Raw genomic sequence first — 27,238 nt, 5'->3', positions numbered from 1 at the left:
TGAATTCGGAAAAGCAAGAGTAACTTACCTCGGACACATAATATGGCAAGGACAAGTATTGCCAAGAATGGCAAAGGTACAAACCTTGGTGGAGTTCCCTATCCATAATTCTGAACGTGAAATCATGAGGTTTTTAGGGATGTGCAGTTTTTACAGGAAGTTTGTACGGAATTTTAGTGCTGTAGCTGCTCCATTAACCAATTTGCTACAAAAAAAGAAAACTAAAGTAGTATGGTCAGATGAATGCCAGGCAGCTTTTGAAAAGCTAAAGGCAATCTTAACTAATGAACCAGCGTTGGCTGCTCCAAATTTTGCTAAACCCTTCAAGATAGTGATTGATGCTAGCGATCTGGGGATTGGTGCAGTCCTATTGCAGGATGACGAATTGGTCAAAGAAAAAGCAGTTGGGTACTTTGCAAGAAAACTAAATCGCCACCAAAAATGGTATTCCACTATGGAAAAATAAACATTAGGACTAATGCTGGCTCTCAAACATTTTGACGTATATGTCCGCCAAGAATACAAAGAAACACTAATATACACTAACCATAACCCATTAACGTTTGTGAAAAAATTTAAATGCCAAAATGCCAGAATATTCAGATGGAGCTTATTGTTACAACCTAATCATTTGAAGATTGTACATGTTTCGGGGAAAAACAATGTTATCACCATGCTGTGTCACAAACTTAACCCTGTTATGTTACATGAATGGCGATGGTACAAAGAAAAATTCTGTTAATTACCAGTAGAGTGAGTGGGAGCATGAATGTGAAAATATGTTTCGAGTGTTTTTTTCAGTTTCTGTTTTATATTGTAGTGAAACGCATTCAAGAATGGCATTTCATTTCGCCAAGGGTGGCGGTATCATGGAAGTGTTTTTTTTCTGTTGTTTACAAACTAAGGGGGGAGGTTCTATGTACCTTTAAGACTGACAGTTTTTTTTTCTCTCTGGGGAACAGTCTGTGTGTGAGTTGCAGCTGTTAACTAGCCAACAGCAGAAGAGAGGGGTCACAGTCTATATTGTGTCAGTTAACTGTGCATAAAGACTGACTAGAACCAGTTTGATCTGGAGACCAGCGAAGCCCGCTCTCACTGAAGGAAGGGTTGTCTCTCTCTCAGCAGAAAATCTACATTGGCCTACAGGCTGTGTTCGCCTAAAGAGGAAATCAATGCCTGAAAAGGAATCTTTGCATTGTTGGAGGTAGAAAATTCCTTTTTACTTCCAGTCTCTGAGAGGTCTTTGCCTCAGGAGTGACTTTTTGTTACCTTTTGTGTTTCTGGAAATCGCAGGAAAGTTCCACCGTTAGACTGCTAATTCAAAATCCAAATAGACCTGTTGCTATACTCTATCTTGAAGGATCTGTGTGATTCCTGCTGTAGCCAAACAGCCTCAAACGCCTATCCAATACTGACTGTTCATCAAATTCGCCTGGAGACTTAGAGTGGCATCTGACTATTCGACTCTGGGACATCTCACTGCTCCGGGAAAGTAACCAACCAGGGCTTACATTCAAGTCATTTTATTATTCCTAAGGAACAGCTCTAATTTAAAACATAATTTTCAAAACCAGTTAACCGTTGGTTTTGAATGTATGTGTGTGTGCATGAAGGCTAGGAGGAATAAGATGTTATAAAGTCTTTTAGACATAGATTTATCTCAATATTGTTTAAGATTTAGTTTATTAATAAATAGTTAATTTTTGTTGTTTAAAGATACCTAGTTTGGTATATTTTATTCTGGGGGTTAATAAAGTGTTTAATTTGGCTAATTTCCAGTAGGTGGGAATCCTTAATAATATGCTGTGACCTGTGGAGTAATGGGACTGAATTGACAGTGTATTACTCCCGTTTCGGTCGTCATAACACCAGTCTCTTCTCATACTCTCTCTTTGCTTCTCTTATTTCTTTCTTCACTTCCACTTTGAACTTTTTATATTCAGCCTGGTTCTCAATTGTATTATCCACCTGACATCTGTCATATGCACCCTTTTTCTGGTTTATCTTACTTTTTATCACTGTTGTTATTCAGGAGCTCTGGATTTGTTTGTCCTACCTTTTCCCCTCACGGAAATGTACTTCAACAGTACCCAAAAAAACTCCTCTTTGAAGGCAGTTGTTCTGTTACAGTTTTTTGCCAGCCGATCTTTGATTCCAATTTACCTGGTCTAGATCTGTTCTTACCCCATTGAAGTTGGCCAACCCCCAGTTAATTAGTTTTACCCTGGATGGCTCCTTGTCCTTTTCCATAACCAATCTAAACTTTATGATACTATGATCACTAAATGTTCCCCTACTGACACTTTATCCACTTGGCCCACCTTATCCGGTCTGGCTTACATGTGCCTCCAGACCCACAGCAATGTGGTTAACTCTTAACTACCCTCAGTTGTATCAAACCACTACAGAAAAGTCAATTAAGAATAAAACCAGATGGACCAGTCAGCATCAACCTCATCAACTGAAATGACAAAGGCACACCCTGCCCAGTCAACCCTGCAAAGTCCTCCTCACTAACATCAGTGGACTTGTGCCACAACAAGGAGAGCTGGTCCTCAGACTAGTCAAGCAACAGCCTGACATAGTCATACTCACCAAATCATACCTTACAGCCAATGTCCCTGACTCTTACTTCACTATCCCGAGGTATGTCCTGTCCCACTGGCAGGACAAACCCATCAGAGGTGGTGGCTCATTAGTATATAGTCAGAGGGAGTGGACCTGGGAGTCCTCAACATTGAGTCTGGACCCCATGAAGTCTCAATGCATCAGGTCAAACATGGGCAAGGAAACCTCCTGCTGATTACCACCTACCACCCTCCCTCAGCTGATGAATCAGTACTCCTCCATGTTGAACACTACTTGGAAAAAGCACTGAGGGTAACTAGGAATGGGTGACTTCAATGCCCATCACCAAGAGTGGCTCAGTAGCACCACTACTGACCGAGCTGGTGGAATCCTGAAGGACATAGCTGCCAGGCTGGGCCTGCGGCAGGTGGTGAGAGAACCAGCAAGTGGAAAAAACCTACTTGGCCTCGTCATCGCCAATCTACCTGTCGCTGGTGCATCTGTCCATGATAGTATAGGTGGAAGTGACCTCCACAGAGTCCTTGTGGAGACAAAGTCCTTTCTTCACACTGACATCCTGCATCGTGTCGTGTGGCACTATCACCATGTTAAATGGGATAGATTCAGAGCAGATCTAGCAGCTCAAAACTGGGCATCTATGATGTGCTGTGGGCGATCAGCAACAGAATTGTACTCCACCACAATCGATAACCTCATGGTCCGGCATATTCCTCACTCTACTATTACCATCAAGCCAGGGGACCATCCCTGGTTCAATGAAGAGTGTAGAACAGCATGCCAGGAGCAGCAGCAGGCAATCTAAAAATGAGGTGCAAATCTGGTAAAGCTACAACACAGGGCTACATGCATGCTAAACAGTGGAAGCAGCATGTTATAGACAGAGCTAAGCGATCCCACAACTAATGGATCAGATCAAAGCTTGCAGTCCTGCCACATTCAATTGTGAATGTTGGTGGGGAATTAAACAACTAACCAGAGGAGGAGGCTCCAAAACATCCCCATCAATGAAGGGGGAGCCCAGCACATCAGTGCAAAAGACAAAGCTGAAGCATTTGCAAACATCTTCAGCCAGAAATGCCGAGTGGATGATCCATCTCTTACTCCGTCTGAGGTCTTCAGCTAATTTGATTCACTCCATGTGATATCAAGAAATGGCTAAAGGCACTGGATACAGCAAAGGCTATGGGCCCTGACAACATCTCGGTTGTAGTACTGAAGCTTTGTGTTCCAGAACTAGCCGCACCCTGAGCCAAGCTGTTTCAGTACATCGATAACACTGGCATTTATCGGACAATATGGAAAATTGCCCAGGTATGTCCTGTCCACAAAAAGCAGAACAAATCAAAACCAGCCAATTACTGCCGTATCAGTCTGTTCTCAATCATCAGCAAAGTGATGGACGGTGTCATTGATAGTGCTATCGTAGCAAAAACCTGCTCACCGATGCTCAGTTTAGCTTCCGCCAGGGCCACTCAGCTCCTGACCTCATTACAGCCTTGGTCGAAACATGGACAAAAGAGCTGAATTCAAGAGGTGAGGTGAGAGTGACTGCCCTTGACATCAAGGCAGCATTTGACCGAGTATGGCACCAAGGAACCCCAGCAAAATTTAAGTCAATAGGAATCAAGGGAAAACTCTTCACTGCTTGGAGTCATACCTAGCACAAAGGAAGATGGTTGTGGTTGTTGGAGGCCAATCACCACTGAGCCCCAGGGCATCACTGCAGGAGTTCCTCAGAGTAGTGCTCTAGGACCAACCATCTTCAGTTGCTTCATCAATGACCTTCCCTCCATCATAAGGTCAGAAGTGGGATGCTCATTGACAATTGCACAGTGTTCAGTACCATTCACAACTCCTTAGATACTGAAGCAGTCTGTGTCCGCATGCAGCAAGACCTGGGCAACATTCAGGCTTGGGCTGATACGTGGCAAGTAACATGTGCACCACATAAGTGCTAGGCAATGACCATCTCCAACAAGGGAGAATCTAATCATCTCCCTTTAACATTAAACAGCATTACCATCACTGAATCCCCCCAGCAATAAGATCCTGGGGGTTACCATTGATCAGAAACATAACTGAACCAGCCATATATATACTGTGCTTACAACAGCCGGATAGAGGCTGGGAATTCTGCAGTGAGTAACTCATCTCCTGAATCCCCAAAATCTGTCCACCATCTACAAGGCATAAGTCAGGATACTTGCCTGATTGTGTGCAGGTCCAACAACACTCTGGAAGCTTGATCACATCCAAGACAAAGCAGCCCACTTGACTGGCACCCCATCCACAACCTTAAACAGTCACTCCCTTCACCACAAATACACCATGGTTTCAGTGTGCACCATTTACATGATTTCCCAACTTGCTAACATTTCTTCAACAGCACCTTCCAAACTCGCGACCTCTACCACCTAGTAGGACAGGGCAACAGACGCATGGAAAACCACCACCTGCAATTTTCCCTCCAAGTCACACACTATCCTGACTTGGGACTATATCATCATTCCTCCACTGTCGCTGGGTCAAAATCCTGAAACACCCTCCTCAACAGCACGGTGGGTGTACCGACACCACATGGACTGCAGGTATTGAAGAAGCCGGCTCATATCTTCTGAAGGGCAATGAGAGGTGGTACAATAAATGCTGGCCTTGCCAGCGACGTTCACATCCCAAGAACAAATGTTTAAAAAAATGTACAGGTTCCCACCAGAATCACTATTCTCTAGTCATTGAATCCATCCCTCTCCCTGGCGATTGTCTGAGGCCCGACCATTCACAACCTTGGTGCTTGATCCTGGCAAGAGCTTCATCACCAAAGTCGCCTACTTAACATCTCCGTAACATTGGCTGTTTGGGGTGTACATGGGGGCACCAGATTCAATACCTGCTCCTGAATGATGAGGCCCAAGTCGCCCCAATATTGGGCCTTAGGCCTCATTTCGATTGAGCCAATGTGGTGTGAACAACCATCTGACAAAGAGTTGACAAATATCAAACCATTGTTAGCGAGGCAGTGGCGCTCAGGTAAGTTCATTACTTTTGTAACTTAAAATTGAATGAGAAAGATCTACATTTTACCAATGATTTTCATGCTGAAGGCCAGATATTGCATAGCAAAGGTTTTTATGTGCATATTTATCAAGGTTCCTAACTCATATCCATGCCAAATAACTATTTCCCATAAATTGGTGATTCTTGTAGTGCATTGTATTGTCTACTAAAATGTTATCAGATAATAGTTTGCCCTTCCTTTTGTTTAGTAAAGCACATGTCTTTTCTTAGTTTTGCACTCAGCATATAATGTCTCATTCGGATGTCATTGCTCATATTATTACGTGCATTTTCCAATTGTATTGATTTGTTGTTAATTAAGTTATCACATGAATGAGGTTGCAACCTATTACATCTCTGGGAAAGGAAACACTTGTGAAATAGTTTCATAACTCATGATAACTCATGCCCAACATAGAGAGATGACCTTGGAGTTTATATAAAGAGAATTGAACATTTTTGTGAAGTCATTCAAAATGGCAAAGCTTATTCTAGTTTGTAAAGCATCTGCCATTGTGCTGCTCACTGCATTACTGATAAATTCTTCTTTTGCAAACGGACAGGAGAGAGTGAGAGAAAGTGGTAATTACCCACCACTCTGGGATAATGTTCCTGATTCATTGGATGGTTTTGTTACCATACATAACAAAACTGTTATTAATCCTTGGAATTATCTAGAACGAATGGGAATGTATAAAATACTACTGAGTATCACAGCTAAGTACATGAATAATTTTGGACCCAAAAATACTGGAAATGTGTTGTGGGGTCTGCCTCTGCAACATGGATGGCAGTTTGAAACAGGTATGAGATTAATTGAATGTGTTCTTGATCTACCCTTGTGCAAACTTCATGGTCATTTTGAGTATCTCTAATAGACTGTGCAGTAACAAATGTTATTTAAAAATACAATTATATATAAAAATAATAATACCTGGATAATATTCTAAAGTTTAAATGGTCACCTTATGCATAGCTTGTGGTGATGCATATAGTTTGGGGGTATTGGAGGACTAATTAGTAAGGTGCCTGTATTCAACTAAAGGAGGCACCTCAGTTGAACCCATTCTTGTCTCATCCAATGACCACATACACACACATAGTTTGTCTGATATTTCTGACTGATTTTCTCCCTCTTTAGCCCAATTGCAGAATCTCTTCTGCTGCCTCAGTTGAGATCAACTAACTTAGCACAAACTGGGGATCAACACTGGCGCCTTTCTAGCCTGTATGGTTTAATACCATACAAGGTAGAGCACTAATGTATTATACAAACAGGTGTTGGTACATACTTAACCAAGACGAATTTGATTTTAAAAAGTCATTAAGTGACACTATCTTTTTTTTAATTGCACTACAGCACCCTAAATCATTTAGGAATCTTTAGCAATTTATTTAATTACTTAGAACAATAGACTAATTTACCAAATATGTATGGAGATTTTCAGCTCCATGAAAATTTGAAACCACTCACTGCAGCACACAGCACTCTTAGCAAACTAAGTAAACAAACCCGAACCTTAACACAGCTACAGAACCACTGCAGACAGAATAAAAACTACAAAGGCACGGCTGTTCATTGTTCTGAAGTGTCAATGTATGGGATAGGAGATGGTGCTCGCAATTCTTCACATAATGAAATCTCAATTGAATCGGGGTAGCAGCAAATCAGGCTTATTCACAGGGAGACAAGAGGGAAACTTGGGACAGTGAGTAATCCTAGGGAGTTCTCACATACCTTAGAGTCATTTAGAGTCATTTACGGAATAGAAGGAGGCCATTCGGCCCATCAAGTCCATAACTTGTAACAAATGGTTGCAAAGCAGGATTGACAGATTTGGGAGGAGTTCATTGGCTCTGGTATAATATGTTGCATAGGAAGCGGGAACAAGGAAACAACTTAGTTATTTAAGAATGAAACTCACAAATTGTGAATATGTTATCATTTTCGATGAATTAGAAAAAGCATTTGTGTGATTGCTGAGTTGATTGAAATGCCATTTGTTAGAATTACCTTGACATTATTAACCCTGAGGTAGAATGGTACAGAAATTGTATATTGTTGAGTGTGACCAGTTTGTCTTATTATACTAGGTAGATTAGCAGATCCGTCAAATGTATCATCTTGTGGCCAACAAACTGGTGACTTACTGTGCATCTCTACAAGAAGCTGGTGGTCCTGTAAGTAATAACATGTATTGACTGCTTTACCAAATGTGTGTAAAAGAATCATTTACTTTGTGGTTGCTGTTGTTATTTTCACACTCCTCAACTATTTCATATTAAACCTTTTGTGAAAATATCAATTATAATTCTGACTATTGTATTGCAGGAATTGTTAAGAACCAGTCAGTCAACTTGTAAACCACACATAGCAGTTTAATCTGTACAGTCCCAATTTGTCTAGCATGCCTAACATTCAGCGTGGCCAGACAAGGTAGCTCGACTCCGAAACCCTGCTGACTCAGTGTAGATTGGTTTTGTTCCTGCACTGAAATGTTCTGCTTACCAGCACTCTACATCCCAACCCATTCATCTTAGCATTAATGGTTAAACGCTGCTGATTGCATGGATAATTGAATGTTTGAATACCAATTACTGATTGGTACAGTTGATGTTAATCGGTAAAGGAAGAGCTACTTTAAAGTAGGGGGTTATTTTGGTGAAAGGGTGGAAATAGGCACTAAATGTGCAAATTAGAGATACCTGTTTGAAAGTCCAGATTTAGCACACAATTTATTCCTAATTGGTGATTTCCATAATTTGAACTTGCTTGTAGGTGCTAAACCAGACACCTGCAGGTTTAATGCTTGAGTACCGAAAAGATGTAATCTTTGTGGAACAGTATGGGTGGGGTTTCAATTCTGGGGTTGGGACCCCAACATGACGTTCATTTCCAGGTCCTGACCCTGCACTGCATTATCAGTGCACACACATTGCAGTTTTAATTGGAAAACCAGGTAATTGTCCCAGAGTTTCAAATAAAGGGGAGACAGTGATGTAGTGCAATGTCACTGAGCTAGTAATCCAGAGGCCCAGACTAATGCCCTGGGGGCATCGGTTCAAATCTCACCTTTGCAGCTGATGGAATTTCAATTCAACTAAATAACAAAAATCTGGAATTGAAAGCTAGTCTCAGTAATGGTGCCATAAAACTATCATCGATTGTCATCTGGTTCTCTAATGTCCTTTAGGGAAGGAAATCTGCCAGTCTGGCCTACGTACGACTCCAGACCCACAGCAATGTGGTTGACTCTTCACTGCCCTCCGAAATGACCTAGCAAGCCGCTCAGTTTTCCCAGGGTGGAAGAGTCAGTTACTAGGGGACATAGGTTTAAGGTGCGAGGGGCAAAGTTTAGAGGCAAGTTTTTTACACAGAGGGTGGTGAGTGCCTGGAACTTGCTGCCAGGGGAGGTGGTGGAAGCAGATACGATAGCGACGTTTAAGAGACATCTTGACAAATACATGAATAGGAAAGGAATAGAGGGATATGGGCCCCGGAAGTACAGAAGGTGTTAGTTTAGGCAGGCATCAAGATCGGCGCAGGCTTGGAGGGCCGAATGGCCTGTTCCTGTGCTGTACTGTTCTTTGTTCTTTGTTGTCTCAATGATGGAAGGAGAAACTGTGCAGGGGGCAGTGGCCAGGGTGTGCCCCTGTGCCAGGGCAGCTCCCCATTTTTCTGAGGCCTCACTTGAGGTGCTATTGGAAGTGATGACAGCACAGAGAAGCATCCTGTTCCCTGCCAGCAACACAAGAAAGCCTGTGAGGCTGTCCAAGAAGGCTTGGCAAGAGGTGGCTCATGAGGTCAGCAGCAGAGGAGTGGTGAGGAGGAAGTGGGTCCAGTGCAGGAAACATTCTAATGACTTGTTTAGGTCTGGCAAGATGAGTCCAAAGTTAAACCCAGATTTCATACCTCCTGGTCAGCAATCACCAGAGTGTATAAACGAGAGGCATCCTGAGGGCACGTAAAGTTCTCCTGACCACAGAAGAGATGTGTGCTCAGCATCATTGATGACCCATAAGCATAGTTCATTATCTATAGTTATTGGACAGTAGGCTACGGGGAAATCTGCAACATCCGATGCGAATGAAAAGCTGCAAGTGGTGGGGGAGGCATTGCCCTCGCAGGCTAAACAGGAGCACTACACCAGGGAGAGCGAGAGGACACATTTGGATGGTGGGGATCCCCAGCTCATGTCACTGACGCATTTCGAGGAGCTTGTCCTTCATCTGGCCAGAGTGGCAAGCCACCAGGACATTGGAGACAGAAAAACGGGAGTTCAAAATAGACAGGGTGAAAAGATCTCAACATCACCAGGTTCAGGGGATGTATAGCAATCCTCCCCATTCAACAAACTGTCAATGCATAAGCTGTCACCTCATTATTTTAAACAGCAGAAGCATATGTTGATTGTTCCCATTTCTCATGACCACCTTATCGCATGTCTCCCATAGGGCAAGCTGCAGAGAGGGAGGCTTAACACCAAACTGTTCTGGAGGAGTAAGAGGAGGAAGACATCTAGGCGTCTGCACTGTAACATCGTTCTTGCACACCCTCCACCAGCGCAGACCCTCGCACCTCGGTGGGTCCTTGCAATGTATTAGAGACAGTGGCACAGGGTGAAGTGCACATCACATCAGAGCAGGAAGATATGGGGAAGGCAGAGTCGGCTGTCGCCAGTCCCCCTCAGAGGATGGAGGACAGGCGCAGCCCTGCTCAGCAGGGTGGAGATGCAGAGCCTCGGGAGTCACAACCGGTATGAGATGTGTGACCACATGCCAGAGTTACCTGAGACACTGCGGGGTCATGGGATGAGAATGGGGGAGTCCATTCTTCTCATGTGCTCCATGATGTCTCAAGGCTTTGAGCACATGAACTCCTCCATTGAGAGTAGCCAATCTCATGGAGAGCCATATGCAGCATCACTCAGAGTGGATTCAGGAACAGTACACTGACATGCACAGAATGCATGCCGCAGTGAGTAACATTGACTGGTCAATGGCGCAAATGGTGCAATGAAGCATGGAGTGGATGCCAGCTGCGTCCCAGCTGGCGGTTCCCTCTAGCGATCAAGGGGGCCTTGAAAAGGCTGAGGTGGTGACAGATGGTGATGAGGGGGCCACCCTTTATGAGGCTCCGTCATCATCTGCCTCCATGGCCCCTCCAGGAGACAATGCATCTGCAGAGATGCCAGTACAGCGGCCACTGGAGCTGCCCCCCGCAGCTCCATGATGAGGCTGACCGCCTCAACCATCTCAGTCGCAGACAGGCACAAGCAAGCAATCTGCCTTCACCTCAACTTCAGCCACAGGGGGAGCAACTTGTAGGAGTAGCTGTGAGTGCAGGTCACTGCATCGGTGATGTCACTTTGTGGGTCACTTGGGTGTTTCTGTTGCATATGATGTCAAACTGCTATGCAATAAAGTGCTGGGCATGTTGTTGCACAAAGGCAGACTTGTGTGTTTCCATTTCATCATGAAGATAGACAGGAGAATGGAAAATAAGTGTTCACAGAATAAAGGAATGTGATGGGGAAGAGTGTGTCAGGTGGAGACACTGGAGCCTTGCAGTGTTTGTGCCTTTGGAATGCTGCTGACTTTCACTGTTAACGGATGCTTGTTCTCTCACTCAAATAAAGGAGACTCTTCTCACCAAATGTCCTGCAGACTGAGTCTTTCGCAGGTGTAACAGGTCTGGATCAGAGTGGTCATGGGGGCCCCCCAAGTTTGATGAGTGCTCTGCCTCCTGAGCCTACCATGGTGACATCCCTGCAAAACGTGGAGACCATTCTCTTGTTCTCCTTCAGCCTCCTCCTCAAAATCATCTTCCTCCTCCTCTTTCTCCTCTGAGGATCCATGCCGTTCCAGAGCTTCTCCCTCTTCAAGGTTCACACCTCTCAGGAGGGCCTTGTTATGGAGGGCACAGCAGACCACCACAATACATGAGACCCTTGAGGAGTGTACTGGAGGGTACCACCCAACCAGTAAAGGCACCTGACCCTCATCTTCATGAGGCCAATGCTCAATAATGACCCTTGTGCTCAGGTGGCATCGATTGTAGTGTCTCAGCCTCTGCAGCAGGGTTGCGCACCAGAGTTATCAGCCATCTCCTCACAGGATAAGCCTTATCCACTAACAGCCATCCACAGATCTCCAATTGCTCCATAAAGAGCCGCAGCACCTGCAATTGCCGCAGGATGAGGCGTCACGGCAACTTCCAGGATAGCGTACACATCTGCATAAAGCGGCCATCTGTGGTTGCATAAAAGCTGAACAGTTAGCAAGTGGAATCCCTTCCTATTGGATTTCCAGCATCTGCAGTATTTTGCTTTTATTTTTCTGTTTAAGACTTGATCTTGGCAACCTCTTTACCTCTTTAGTGTTTAGGGTAAAAAAAAAATCATACCTCAAATATTTAAAAAATAGAAAATCCACAAAGTAACAAATTAGTTTGGCTATGGATACTTTGTAAAATCAGTGAGGGACTATGTTTATAGCCTCAGCAATCAGACCAAAACACATGCCATTTTGATGTCAGGACAAAACCTCCAGACAAACTGACATTACTTTCAGATGCCCACTATAAAAGGTTGTAAGTTCAAGTCCCACTCCAGAGACTTAACCAGTAAAACCTAGGCTGAAAGTCCAGGGCTATATTGAAGGAGTGGCAGAGGTGCCATCTCTTAGAAGAGATGTTAAACTGAGGCCCCATCTGCCCTCTCAAATGGACATAAAAGATCCCATAGCACTATTTCAAAGAAAAGCAGGGGAGTTTTCTCTCTAGAGAGAAAATTGAAATTTATCCCTCAATCAACATTACTAAAAAAATAGATTATCTGGTTATTATCACATTACTGTTTGTGGGAGCTTGCTGTGCCCAAATTGGTTGCACGTTTCCTACATTACGACAGTGTCTACACTTCAAAAGTATATAATTGGCTGTAAAGTACTTTAGGACTCCCGGGGGCCATGAAAGGTGCTATATAAATGCACGTTTTTTTCTATAAGACAGCTACCTTGACAACACTTCCTCCCGCCAGCTTCCTGTAAGGATTCCATTCTCCTAGTTTCTCCATTTTTGTTGCATCTGTCTGATGTTGCCACCTTCTATACCAGTGCTTTGGATATGTCTTCATTTCTCCTCAACCGATGATTCACTGCCACCGTGGTTGACAGTGCCTTTGACTATGTCCATTCCACTTCACACATTTCTGCTCTCATCCCTTCCCCTCCCTCCCAGAACCACAATAGGATTCCCCTTGCCCTCACCTTCCACCCCTTCAGCCTTCACATTCAACGGATGATCTTCCACCATTTCCACCACTTCCAACATGATGCCACCACCAAACACATCTTCCCTTCCCCTTTCAGCATTCCCTCCGCATCACCCTGTCCATTCCTCAATCACCCCCAACACCCCCTCCCTTTCCAACAGCACCTTCCATACAAGTGCAAGAGAGGCAACACTTGCCCTTTTACCTCTTCCCTTCTGCTGTCCAGGGCCCAAACTCTCCTTCCAGGCGAAGCAGCGATTTACTTGTGTTCCGACCTGTCAAAGCCCCCAATCAAAATATACGATTCTGATTGTGGTGGGACCAACACACTGTTAATTCAATCCCATCGCTCCACAGATCGGCTAACATGTCATTTAAAACTTTTCAAATTAAAGAAAGACCCAACCAAATTTTATCATCTATTAACCCCCGAATGAGGCTAACCAAACCAGGTGTCTTTAAATCTATAAATTAACTCTTTAATTAGAAGAACTACATTCTTAAACACTATGAAGATATAAACAACATTTAAAATAGAAAAGAATTAGAGCTCTTGCAAATTTACAGTCCAATGTTGCTTGAAGTCCTCACAGGATGTTGTTCGAAGTCCTCACAGGATGTTGCTCGAAGTCCTCACAGAATGTTACTTTCCTTCTCCAGCGAATTTCAACAATTAACGACTTGCAAACACTTTCAATAGAATCAATCTGACTTTAGAGTTTTTGAGGGATAAAAGATTGCCACAGTCTAACTTCCCTTTCTTCAATTTAAATTACCAGAGATCTGTGTTTGGGCTTTACTTTTTTTTAGAATTTTGAGAGATAATAATAAACAGACTAAAATACTCTTCCTTCAGTTTAAATGGTTGAGAGCTCTTTTTCCAGGTGCTTTCACACAGCTGTGTCGTGTGTCTGAGTCCTGTTAGAACAAACTGTCTTCGACGAAAAAGCCAGTTCAAAATTGAATTGCAACAAATGTTTCCCTTAATACTCACTCCCAGTGGCTGTATCTATAGTAACGCGAATGCACCCTTTGAATCGCAGTCTCCAAATGGCTGTTTCTAAGGCAACGAAAATGCATCTTCCTATAACTCCTGAGGCATGCTGGTTCTTAAAACAATACTGATCCTTTGCAAACCTTAAAGGCAAACCGCATATTCCCGAAAGAAAAACTACAGGACCATGACACTTGTACTTCTTTCAATTTAGTACACTGCTCACAATGTGGTCTCCTCTACACGGGGGAGACTAAACACTGATTGAGTGACCACTTTGTGGAACACCTCTGTTCAGTCCTCAAGTGTGACCCTGGGCTTCTGGTTGTCTGTCGTTTTTAACTCTCCATCCCACTCACAATCTGACCTCTCTGACCTCGGCCTCCTATACTGCTCCAATGAAGCTCAACTTAAGCTCGAGGTAGAGCATCTCATCTTTTGATTAGGTATTTTACAGCCTTCTGGACTTAACATTGAGTTCAATAATTTCAGATTACAACCTCTGCTCTCATTCTTTCAGACAGCAGCTGTTGATAATGATTATGCTATTCACATTTACACTTCCTCTAGACATATCTTTCGTTTTTTTACTTGCCCCATTACCATTCCCTTTTGCCTTGCACCATCACCCCTTTTGTTATTGAATTTCTCCTACCTTCCAACCTATCACAGACCTTCCCTTTTGATCTTCCTCCCACCTCCCTGCCCCAATCACCTTTCCCTGCCTCTGTGCTACCTGATACATCTTTAACTTCTTCCACTTGTGTCGAAAGGTCACTGACTTCAAACATTAACTCTGTTTCTCTCTCCACAGATTCTGCCGGACCTGCTGAGTATTTCCAGCATTTTCTGTTTTATTTCAGATTTCCAGCATCCACAGTATTTTGCTTTTGTGTTACCATTAGTGTATTTGCTTTGGGTGGATGAAGATTATTTTGAGATGTTGCACTTTTTTCATAGCATCATAAAAATTGCAACTTAGGAGGAGGTTATCCATCCTGTGCTCATGCCAGGTCCACATTAGAGCTATCTACTCAAATCCCATTTCCCTGTAATTTTTCCATATCCTTTTAAATTCTACTATTTCAAATACATATAAATACATATACAATTTATCTTCAAATAACTTTACAGTCTCTACCTCAATAGCCACTTGTCTAAAAGCATTCCATGCTCTAATAATCTCTTGTATGCGGAAAAAAAAAACTGCCAGTGAAATAAAATCTCAATGTTTCATGCTTTTCTTCATAACTATAACCTCACATTGTTGGAATTCTAATTAGGTTATGTTGTACCGATTCCATAGCTCTGAAGGTAAAATTCACCATTTCTGTCTTTCCAGTTGGGCGTTGTACTCAAAGGGAGTGTGAATGAAATGTAGGGCTAGAACACCAACTCACCGATTCCTCACTCAAATTCCCTTCAAGAGAAACTCCCTACAGGATAAATTAATTTATTCTTACCATTATTCTTGTAATAAGACACCAAGAATTACACACAATATTAACTATGACCTAATAACAAAAAACTACATTTATGTAGCGCCTTTAATTTCTCATGGTTCTTCATGGAGCTGTGATGGAAAATGAACATCAGGCCAAAAAAAAAGATTTTAGGGAGGTAATTAAAAGCTTGGTTAATGAGGTGCATTTCAAGGAGAATCTTAACTGAGAGGTAGATGGAGGTGGAGGGGTTTAAGTAGGTAATTCCAGAAAGTGGCACCAAGGTCTCTAACGTCAAAGAGAGGGTGCACAAAAGGCTGCATGTATGGAGAGCTTTAGGTGAGGGATTGGAGTGATGGTAGAGTTTACAGAGCTAAGAAGGGGCAATGCAATAGAGGGGTTTAAACACAAGGATGAGAATTTTAAAATTTGAGGTGATGGAGGACTGGGAGCCAATGTCGGTTAGTAGAAAGAGGGTGATAGGTGAACAAGACTTGGTGCCGGGTAAGATACAGGCAGCAGAGTTTTGTAGTTTATGAAGGGTGAAGAATGGGATGTTGGCCAAGAGAACATTGTAATTGTTAAAGCAAAATACTGCGGATGCTGGAAATCTGAAATAAAAACAGAAAGTCCTAAGTTCTGATGAAAGGTCACAAACCTGAAATGTTAACTCTGTTTCTCTCTCCACAGATGCTGCCAGTCCTGCTGAGTATTTCCAGCACTTTCTGTTTTCATTGCAATTGTTGAGAGTCTGGACGTGATAAAGGCTTGGGTGAGGGTTTCAGTGGCATATGAGTTGAGGTAAGGGCAGAGCCAGGTGTTGAAGCTGAAGCGGCTGTTTTGGTGATGGAGAGAATATGGGGACAGAAGCTCAGCTCAGGGTCGAACAGAACTGCAAGTTTGCAAATAGCCTGGCTCAACTTCAGACAATAGCCGGAGAAGAATATTCTGTATAAGTTCAACATCACTTTCTTTTGTATTCAATGTCCCTATGTATAACACCCAGAATCCCATTTGTCTTTTCATTGCCTTTCCCATCTCACTTGTATTTGAAGATCTGTGTATCTGCAACTCTCTCTGTTGCTGCACTTTTTTTTATGGAGGTTGGGCATTTAGGTTATGCTTACTTCCACTGCTCTGTTTCCAAAAATATCCATTTCACATTCCTCTGCACTGAACTACATCTGCCACCAATTTGCCCACTCCAGTAACTATGCCCTCCCAAAATTTCCTTCATTCTATCTCACAGGTTGCCATGGATCCTAAGTAGGCTTTGATATTATTCCTTTTTTCCTGTCCAAATTATTTACATAAATGGAAAACAATAGACATCTCAGCACAAATCCTGGGGCACTCCACTACCCAAATCCATACGCTTTGCTTTTTTCTCCCAACCATCCTTTCATTGATACAGCTACATTTATTTTATCACCATTGAATTTGTTTCCTCATTGTGATATTTGGGGAGCAGTCCCTTACCAGCAGTGAGCTCATGGCATGGGTTGGTGGGTTTTAGCGCACTTGGAACTGAACTCCCAATTCCATAGCCACGAGAGTTTTTATAGTTTTTGAAACTGTGTTATGGTGGTGTCTTCAAAAATATTTAAATAAATTATACTGGGTCCCACATAAACTCCCTGTGGTCTGTTGCAGCAAATTTCCTGATTTACTGAGCATCCAAATGAAATGGGTCAGATCACCAAGCTGTTTACTTAAGGACTCCCCTGCTTAATGTTAGGTTGCAATTTGACTGTTTTTCACTTGCTGAACTGAACTTTGTCCATAATAGTTAACCCATTTATTTCCCCTGCTGTTTGTTACTGATTTTCTGCAACTCAGCAGGGAGCACACTTCCAACATTAGCTGACACCACTCGCCCCTTGCCACAGCAAACATAGTGTTAAGTATGCGAATTTGGATTTGGAGCAGAAATTTAAATTGTTGCAAAAGAGCATGGACACAATATTAATCTCCCACCCCCACCCCTGACTACAGGTATGAGGATGTTCAAGGTAGTTAAACCCTAAAAAAGTGAACATGTCTCGAATGCTCTCATTTGCACCTTTTGCCAAGTGTCCCAAGGGCCGACCCCCAAATGTCTCCAACTGTGGACTCCTGCTGCTGGTTTTCCTGCCTGGCAGCTGGCCAACCTGTCAATTTAGCAGGCTTCTGGGTGGCAAACAGAAGACAAAAAGTTATATTGAAGTCCTGCAGGACCTCTGTGTCCCTGGCCTTGCCTGGTTTTCCCTGCACTATCGTGCTCCCCCACAATGTCATTGGAGCCTATGTGTCTGACGCGCAGCCACAGGCACCCCAGGAGTTACATAATCTGACCCAAAGGTAATTTTTGGTCATGGCTGTAGAGAACTTCTTCACCTATCTACACTCTACCAGAGAAGTTGCCAACTGAATTGTGCTATCTATTGGAACCTGGGGAATATACAAATTGCAAAGAATTCCATTCCATTAATATCTAGGTATCTCAAAAAAGTAATGTCCAAGTACGGGACATTGGGAGGATTTGGATGTTGCCTACTGCCCTGAATACTTATCAAGCTCTATATATTAACATAATCTTATAGCCATCATATATTTTGGTATCCAATTTTGTATTAGGTATGAATTACTATCTGGCCACAATCCCATTTCTGGGAGCAGTTGAAGCAGGCTTCTTTGACGAATGGCCCCTTGAAATAGAAATCTTGCCTCCTGAAGAGCACATGGATGACTTTTGTTACAACACCGCAGATTGTCATATACTTATCCCTGATACAATGGCTAAATGGACAGCATTTTTTCAGGTATGTTGATTTTTCAAGTTATTGGAATATGCCCATATTCAAATACTTATTGTGCACCTAATAAGAGCAGGGACAGACAGTAGTTTGTTCAGCATGGGCACTGAGTAGAAAGATCATGGTTGTAAGATTTCAGTTTGGGTGTCACAGATTACCCAAAATAGGCAATTGAGAACTCATAAGTAATTTAAAATAGTTTATTACATTTATTAAGAAGCAACATGTTAGATAAAATTTATATTAAGAAATGGAACTTTAAATATGATGCATAAGCTAAATAGACAAAAATGACATATGACCCATAACAGATTGAACAGATTACTGATCCCAGACCATACGGTGGGGCAGAATGGTGTTGGCAGTCTCCCTGATGGATGAGGCAGGCAAGGTGTTGGTGGTCGCTTCAGTCCTCGGGGTCCTCAGTCTTCTTGAACTATCCAAAGTGTTAGGCCGGAGCCAGCATGGATCCACCTTGAAAAGCGCTTGTCCAGCCAAAGACCCCCAATTTCTCTCCTGAGCACCTGTTTATATACTTTATTTCTGGTGGCTGGCTGGTATTTGTACCATGTCAATCATATTCAAGGTAATCCCTCCCATTTCTGTCCAGAGCCCGTGAAGTCATCTTGTGACTCATCGCTTGCTAGGACATTCCGTTTAACCTTTATTCATGATACCCCACCTTATCAGCTTTAGGAATGTCTTGTTTCAGACCCTGTGCTAGAATCATAGAAGCAGAGACAACAGGCCTGCGCTGTTCTGGCTGCCTGCCATATGATCTTTCTTAAAAGAGAGAGAGGCAATCATAATATTATGCCTATTAATTCCATAAAAATTCTATATTATTCTGAAAAGTATCTGAAGGTCCCATTTCTTACATGGTATACAAATACCTTGTCAGTTTTTCAGGCATTAAATTGAACAATACAGTGAGAAATGGTTTTGTGCCTGTCCCTAGCCAAAAATGCATGCCTCATCATTTTGGATCAGGTGCCTAAAGGTATTCAGGGTGCATGTCAGAAGTATTCAAAAGCCTCAACATAATATTTATGTAATGGTGGTGGTGGTGGCGATGTCGAGCTGGGTGCACTTGTGGAAATTAATATTGTGTTTTCGGATGATGTCGCTGAGGGGCAGCACGTCGATGAGAAATGGAGAGGTGCCAGAATAGATCCTTGGGGGACTTCAGAGGTAACGGTGCAGGAGCCTGGAGAAGCCATTGCAGGTGGCTCCAACTGAATACATAAGAATGGAATCGAGCAAGAGCAGTCCCAACCAGCTGGACGACGGAGGAGAGGCACTGGAGGAAGATGGTGTAGTCAACCATATCAAAGGCTGCAGACAAGTCAAGGAGAGATAGTTTACCATGGACACAGTCATAGAGGATATCATATGTGACTTTGAGAAGGGCTGTTTCAGCTTTTTAAAAATTCTTTCATGGAATGTGGGCATCGCAGGCAAGGCCAGCATTTGTTGCCCATCCGTAATTGCCCTTGACAACTGAGTGGTTTGCTAGGGCATTTCAGTAAGCAGTTAAGAGTCAGCCACATTGCTGTGCTCTGGCAAGAGTGGAAACCTGATTTGAGGGATTCAAACATGGTGTTGTGGGATAGATGGGGCACATATTTGGGAGGCGACAACATGTTCACCGACTTTGGAGAGGAAAGGGAGGTGGAGATGGGGGAATAGTTTACAAAGTCAGAGGGGTCAAGGGATGGTTTTTTGTGCATAGGGGTTATGATGGCAGTTTTGAAGTGGAGGGGGATGTACCTGAGGAAAGGAAACTATTTACAATATCAGCTAACATGGGGGCTAGAAAGAGAAGTTGGGTGGTCAGCAGTTTAGTGGGAAGAGGGTCAAGGGTGCAGAAGGTGGGTCTCTTGGACAAGATGAACTCAGAGAGAGTATCAGGGAAATAAGAGAAAAACTAGAGAAAGATACATATTCAGGATTAGAGCAGGAGGGAACCTTTCAGGAAGTTTGGTGCAGTGGACTAAGGGGAGGGAAGCAGCAGACATAGCTGAACAGATAGTCTCAATCCTGGTGACAAAGAAGTCATGAGCTCCTCACACTAGTTCTTGGAGGAGACGGAGGGGGAGAGGTGCTTAAGAAGACATTTTATAGAAGAGAAGCAGGTGGTTATCTTTGCATTCCAGAATGATCCTGGAATAGTAAGCAGTTTTGGCAGATGAGAGCAGAACCAAATAGTGCTTTATGCGGTCCAACCAGACCTGCCAATGTAGGGCTAAACCACTTGTCCGCCATAAACATTCAAGTCTAAGTCCCTTGGACTTATGGGAGTGGAGATGAGGGCAGCACCCAGGAATAGCTGTGAGAGAAAAATAGTTTCAATGGGGAGTAGTGCATCAAAGAAGGAAGTGAGGGTGTGATTGAGCAGATTGGTAGCTGCAGAAATGTTGTGGTGATCAGAGAGCTAAAGGCTCTGGAATTGGAAAGAGTAATTGTATGTGCCTTGGGGGAGTTGTTTATCTAGGAGTGGACACAGAAGGAAGTGGGCTTGGATGGGGAAAGGGGGATGTGAGTGGAGAGGGATACAAGGAAGTGTTCGAAGATGACCTTCTGTGTGATTGGCACAATGGGAGCAGAGAGGCCACGTGAAATGGCAAGGTCGAGGGGATGGCCGTGAATATGGGTAGAAGTGATTATATGGAGGAAAAGATTAAGAGAGGTTAAGAGAGCAGTGAACAAAGTAGAGAGGACATGATTAGTTGAGATGGAGGATAAGAAGTCGCTTTTTGCAGAGGATGAGGGAAGAAAGTCATAAAGATATCTCAGTGATAAACTTGGCATGGTACTTGGGTGGGCAGTAGAGGACGTCCTCCTTAAGTTGAGAAAGGATGTACGGGTGGGCTAAGCCCCTTCCAGCTGCTGCCTGCTTCCTTATGTTGTGTGCAACCTTGTTCTGCATGAAAGAAAGGAATGTGTCAGGTGTTAGCCTTGTGAGAATGTGCCTGACATGGTCAAATATTTCATATGTTGCATGGACGATGTGAATTATGGAGAAGTGAAGATTCCAATAGTGCTGAGATTAGGAGGTGCAGAGTGTGTGAATAGGAGAAGGAGGAGGGGGAGTGGTGCAGTACAGTGATTGTAGGAGAGAGGAGAGGTGTGAGAGGAGAGTGTTGTGAGTCGTGGGGCTGCAGGTGGTGCAGGTGTGAGAAGGGGATCTTTGAGCTGAGAGGAAGGATTCTTACCTTGGTATGCTCTTTCTAATCAGTACCCATGCTGAACTAATTTGGGGTAGAATTGATTGTATTATAGCTTTGACAAGCACTCTATCAACTTTGCACAGTTTCCACATTCATCTTAAGAACAAAAATGAAACTGCTTAAATAGTCTGGCCCTTGGCATTTATTTACAAAGTAATTAATTTTTTTCCCCACAGTTACTGAAAAAAACAAAGGATTTTTCCCAAAACAAGCTGTTATCTACCATCTCACCAGAAGAGGATAATGTTTGGCACCATATCTGGATAGCACATGTAGCTTCAATCAAAGCTGCACTTCCAAAATTTTCTGAAAGGTTTTTTTTTTAACATATCTTTCATTATTTCTCTCAAATTATCTTACTGATTATACTGCCTTTGTCCTACGAACAGAATGGCTTTTATTCAGCTTCAAGTAAATAGACTTGTCTTCTACCAGTGCATTACCATATCCTAATTCGCACCAAGACATGTTCACTCATCATCCATATGCTTACTGATCTACATTGGCACCCGGTTCAGCACCACCTTAATTTTAAAATTCTCATGCTTGTTTTCAAATTGCTATATGGCCCCTCCCCACTCTATCCTTGTAACCTCCTCCAACCGTTCAAATTTCCAAGATCTCTGCGCTCCTCCAAATCTGGCCACTTGCACAACCCCTATTTTAATCACTTCACCATTGGCGGCCATGCCTTCAGCTGCCTAGGCCCTAAGCTCCAGAATTCTCTCCTTAAGCCTCTCTCTCCTTCTTTAAGGCACTCCATAAAATGTACCGCCTCTTCCAAACTTTTGATTAAACGTGTATGGGTGGCGCAGTGGTTAGCACCGCAGCCTCACAGCTCCAGCGACCCGGGTTCAATTCTGGGTACTGCCTGTGTGGAGTTTGCACGTTCTCCCTGTGTCTGCGTGGGTTTTCTCCGGGTACTCCGGTTTCCTCCCACAGCCAAAAAAAGACTTGCAGGTTGGTAGGTAAATTAGCCATTATAAATTGCCCCCAGTATAGGTAGGTGGTAGGGAAATATAGGGACAGGTGGGGATGTGGTAGGAATATGGGATTAGTAAAAATGGGTGGTTGATGGTCGGCACAGACTCGGTGGGCCGAAGGGCCTGTTTCAGTGCTGTATCTCTAAACTAAAAACTAAAGAACATAAAAACATGAGAAATAGGAGCAGGGGTAGGCCATTTCACCTTTGAGCCTGCTCTGCCATTCAATAAGATCATGGCTGATCTTCTATTTAACTCCACCTGCCTGCACTATCCCTCCATCCCTTGATTCTCTTAGTTACCAAAAATCTGCCCTACTATCTCCTTGCATGGCTTGGTGTCAAATTTTGTCTGATAACACTCCTGTGGGACATTTTACTACGTTAAAGACACTATATAAATGCAAGTTGTTGTTATGGCTGTAGTTGTTATGGAGAGGGTTGGACTTCACTGTCGCAGCTGAATATACTATGCTGGCCTATGTGTAATGAGAAACTCTTGCTCTCTATAATCCATGATGTTATGTCAGAAGTAATTGAGACTGGGTACTGGTTTGAGATGGGCTGAGAATTATGCATTCCCATTCACTATTCAGAAGCAGAATTTGAGGATGACCAGAATGTTTAGGCATGTTCCTTTCTGGCTGTAACCTGTAATTTGTCAGGTACACAGCAGAAATTGTGTGGAGTGCAGTACATTAATAGACAAATTTGAGTTGGCCCTATTCTACCATGTCACAGGCAGGGATTGTAAAGATCTATATCCATACTGCTTTCCTCAACCACTTCAGTTATCTGCATTATTAGGGTCATTCCCAGGGCTCATTTGAACTTTCTATTCTCTGCTGTCATGGAGGCAAGTATGTTGTATCAGACAGGGACATTTTATAGAAGTATCTAAGAACCATTTCCAACCATAAAAAGGCATTCTCAATATTTTAGATGATTTTGATATTGAAGAAGTCGAAATTGCTACATAAGGGATTGGATGTACAGTTCACAATTTCAAAATTTGCAGATGACACAAAGCATAAAACTCCAAAGTATTGTGAACTGTGAGGATAGTAATAGACTTCAAGAGAACATAGACAGGCTGGTGGCATGGGCAGACCCATGGCAGATGAAATTTAATGCAGAGGTGTGAAGTGATATGTTTTGGTAGGAAGAACGAGGAGAGGCAATATAAAATAAAGGGTACAATTCTACAGGAGGTGCAAAAACAGAGAGACCTGGGGGTCTCAAATCATTGAAGGTGGCACAGCAGGTTGCGAAAGTGGTTAAAATGGCATATAGCAATCTGGGCTTTATAAATAGAGGCAGAGAGTACAAATGCAAGGAAGTTATGATGAACCTTTGTAAAACATTGGTTCGACCTCAACTGGAATACTGCGTCCAAAAGGCTGCAGAAAAGATTTACAAGAATGGTTCCAGGGATGAGGGACTTCAGTATTGTGGATAGATTGCAGAAGCCGGGGTTGTTCTCCTTAAAGAAGAGAAGATTGAGAGGAGATCTGATAGAGGTGTTTGAAATCATGAAGAGTCTAGACAGAGTAGATAATGAGAAACTGTTCCTATTAGAGGAAGGGTTAAGAACTAGGTGACACCAATTTAAGGTGATTAGCAAAAGAACCAATGTTGACATGAGGGAATAAAAATAGAAAGTGCTGGAAATACTCAGCAGATCTGGCACATCTGGGGAGAGAGAAACAGTTAATGTTTCAGGTCTGTGACCTTTCATCAGAACTTCTTTTGCAGAGAGCCAACAAGGACATGATGGGCTGACTAGCTTCCTTCTGTGCTGTAAACATTCTATGTATCTATGGTGATCCTGGAATCCACACAGGCAGTTGTTCTCACAAGGAGTGCAGAAGTACAATGTTGTAGTGCTGCCTCCCTATCCCTATCTCCCTGTGACTGTGGTTCCTTGTTAGAAGCCGGCATTTGCAGAACCACCCCCTGCGTAGCAGTCATTTAGTGATACTTTGTGCACTCATCCTCCACTTGTACACCTTGATCATTCCCAGTGGTTTTTGAAGGTCAATATTTCTAACCTACTCTGCCACCCAGCCATTTACACTTCCTAAAAAATATTCTATTGTTTGAAACAGTAAGCAAATTTAATAAATTTGACATTGTATGTTTAACTGAGGTTTCTTTCTTTGATAGATTAAAATACATTTCAGCTCCTGAAGCGCAGTTTGGTGTCAGCTGGGGCAGTGCAGTAGAATTTATAGCTGCCAGTCATTTTCCCACAAATTTTAATCAAACCAATACCTTCCAAGTATATCTTCCTCAGCGACTGTTATTAACCAGTGATAAGGCACCATCTATTCCTGACCTGAGTGAAGAGGAGAACTGGGCTCTGGTTGCACTTGACATTTTATACAAAGGAAACAAAATGACAGGTAGGCAGCTATACACCTTTTTACTATGCTCAACATTAATTGTATTAACCTTTACTAGACCTTTTTGTGAATACAATTTGCACAAATACAAGTAATATAAATTATCATATATTGCAATGAATTATATATTAAAACACATTATCTACTGCATTTCAGAAAAAATATTAATAGATTATCTGATTAAAACTATTCAGTTATTTTCTTTAGCTAATTGGATTTGGCTAACAGCCCAAATATACCACTATTGGCTTAAAGCACCCATCCTAATCTTTGTATTATGGGACTAAATGTCAGGAGATCCCTGCTGCAGACTATGTAAAGTGCAGTGTAATTCATTTAACAATCAGAATAAATACATAAAACTGAAAGTTTCTGGAAGTCTGGTGAAATCTTGACTGACGAATGACCCAATAAACTTATTTTGTTTTCCGAAGGCCTACTATGTAGGCCTGGTTCATCCATTGTGTGCCTCCAGAATGAAACATCATAGTTATCTTTAAATTTATTGTTGAATTTGTAATAACTCTTTGTAATTCTTTTTGTTACTTTCTTTGATCTGATTGAACACATTTTGTGCTTGGATGATCCTAATTATTTAAAGATTGTATATTAAAGAGTTGGCATATTGTTGTCTAGAAAATGACAGTTTTAAGAAACCACAAGAAATTACACCTTAAAAGCATGAGCAAAGAGTAATAAGTCAGTCTGTTCCTTTTTATGCTGCGATATTTGTTATATTTGTGAAATATAAACTCATTCACCTGGTGCAATCGTTGTGGTCCAGTCCTTTTTTAATCTGTAGTTTTTGTTAGCGCAATCTTACATGAACACCAAAATTGGATGTTATTTGTCTATTATTTTGTAAGTTGCTAGGTACAAATTACAGTAACATTTTCAGAAAAAATAAATTAACAACAGTGTGTATAATTTTTTTTGTTTCTTAGACAATTTGGATTCTCCAAGTTGCCGTGGAATTTCTGTAGCTGAAACATTAAATAGCAAAGGATTAACAGTAACATTAAATTACTTTTTCCAGTGTTGTAGTGCCCCTCAGTGGTCACTTGAACAGAAGCAAAGAAATGAAACAGCCCCTAAATAGATTGCTGCTTTCAGTACTCAATCAATGCGCTTCTTCTATTAACTCATGACATTCTAAAAACTACAATCAAAAAGCTGAACAGCTAAGTTTCGAATATGATTATTATAGTTGATACACATCAACTAATCTTTTAAAATCACAGGAAGCACACTGAATATTGTGTTTTATTTTCAATACCTATTGCTCTAAATCTTTTGTATACATTCAGGAGAACTGTTATCAAAGAATTCAAAACACTATTTAATTCATGTTATTTCTCACGAGTTCTTAGTGAATGGACACAGCCAATATTTTCAATTAATCTTTAAGAGATGTTTTTGTGTGTGTTCATTAAACTGGGGCAATGTCAGTGCTGGGCATGATCACTTTTCTGTGTTGAATATTTGGGCTAGGTTTTCACCTTCAGCTGCCTGGCACAGAACTATGCATTTCCTCCAATTCACATTGGATATTCAGGTATGTGCCAGGACCAATTTTCATCCATTCAACAAAAGCTCAAAAAAAGAAATTTTATCCATTCCCCAAATATCAGCTTCAAGTGCACCCAAATTAAGTACAGAAGAGCAAGGTGTAGTGTAAAACATTTCTCAATTCCCTACAGTTGGGTTTTTAAATAACACTATATTAACAACATTCAGACTTAGCTTGTATGAAATTCTTCTAATCTACTTTATTTGTAGAGCCATTAGCCCATAACCCCTTTACAAAACAGTTGACCGCTGAATTTTATAACAATGGATTCAGCATTTATGAATATTTTCAATCCAAATGTACCTTATCTCCAACTTCACTCTCAGAGCTGAGGTGAAATTTAATTTACAGAAAACATTTACAATTAGCGGAGAGGAAAGAGTTTTATGAAGTCCCAAAAATGAAAGAGTAGTGTTCTAATATTTTGAAACAAAAAGCATAAAATATAATTATCTTTCTTGCTAGTTAAAATTAATATCTTAAGATGTACTAGTTTATATGCAATTCTCATTTATGATAAACTAATATTTTTGTCTTTCATTAAGGTTGCATTTCATTGCTTCCTTTATATAAAATCATGTTTTGTACTTTTAACATGTTCTTTTCTTTATTCAGATGGCTGGTTATTGAAGTTCTGGAGGAGGTGTATGTGCTCAGAAAAAGGTAGAGAGGAAGGTCGATATCTGTTGGAAAATATTGTTTCAAATCCTGACCTCATTTTACCTGGCATACGTAAACTTCTTCTGGAATTTATTAAGAATCATAACTGTGTTATAACTGATGCTTAATCTTTATGTTGCCTGATTCTTTGAAGAGGTGCAACTTGCAATAAAGAATAAATATGTTCTAACAAAAGCTATGCAATCAGCATTTCAGAATATTTAACAGACAAGTAATCCTTCA

At 42.0% G+C, this 27,238-nt stretch overlaps 1 protein-coding gene across 1 annotated transcript; it reads left to right on the top strand.

The window, feature by feature from the left end:
• Positions 1 to 6,119: 6,119 nt before the first annotated feature.
• On the top strand, positions 6,120 to 27,123 carry leg1.1 (liver-enriched gene 1, tandem duplicate 1). Its single transcript, XM_068028565.1, has 7 exons — positions 6,120 to 6,447; positions 7,738 to 7,824; positions 17,970 to 18,154; positions 20,052 to 20,126; positions 21,555 to 21,691; positions 24,527 to 24,765; positions 26,951 to 27,123. The coding sequence occupies exons 1-7, from the start codon at positions 6,120 to 6,122 to the stop codon at positions 27,121 to 27,123; spliced, it is 1,224 nt and encodes a 407-aa protein (XP_067884666.1).
• Positions 27,124 to 27,238: the final 115 nt, after the last annotated feature.

The sequence above is a fragment of the Heterodontus francisci genome, chromosome 3 (assembly GCF_036365525.1).
Source record: "Heterodontus francisci isolate sHetFra1 chromosome 3, sHetFra1.hap1, whole genome shotgun sequence".
Classification (NCBI taxonomy): Eukaryota; Metazoa; Chordata; class Chondrichthyes; order Heterodontiformes; family Heterodontidae; genus Heterodontus; species Heterodontus francisci.
This window is presented reverse-complemented; position numbering and strand designations above follow the sequence as displayed.

What these genes read in the sequence shown, in the direction of transcription:
- leg1.1 (XM_068028565.1), top strand. Translation starts at nt 6,120, where the DNA reads ATGGCAAAGCTTATTCTAGTTTGTAAAGCATCTGCCATTGTGCTGCTC. An exon ending in TGGATGGCAGTTTGAAACAG is followed by an intron (nt 6,448 to 7,737) that starts GTATGAGATTAA and finishes TTATTATACTAG; the next exon opens with GTAGATTAGCAGATCCGTCA. An exon ending in AATGGACAGCATTTTTTCAG is followed by an intron (nt 18,155 to 20,051) that starts GTATGTTGATTT and finishes GAACTCAGAGAG; the next exon opens with AGTATCAGGGAAATAAGAGA.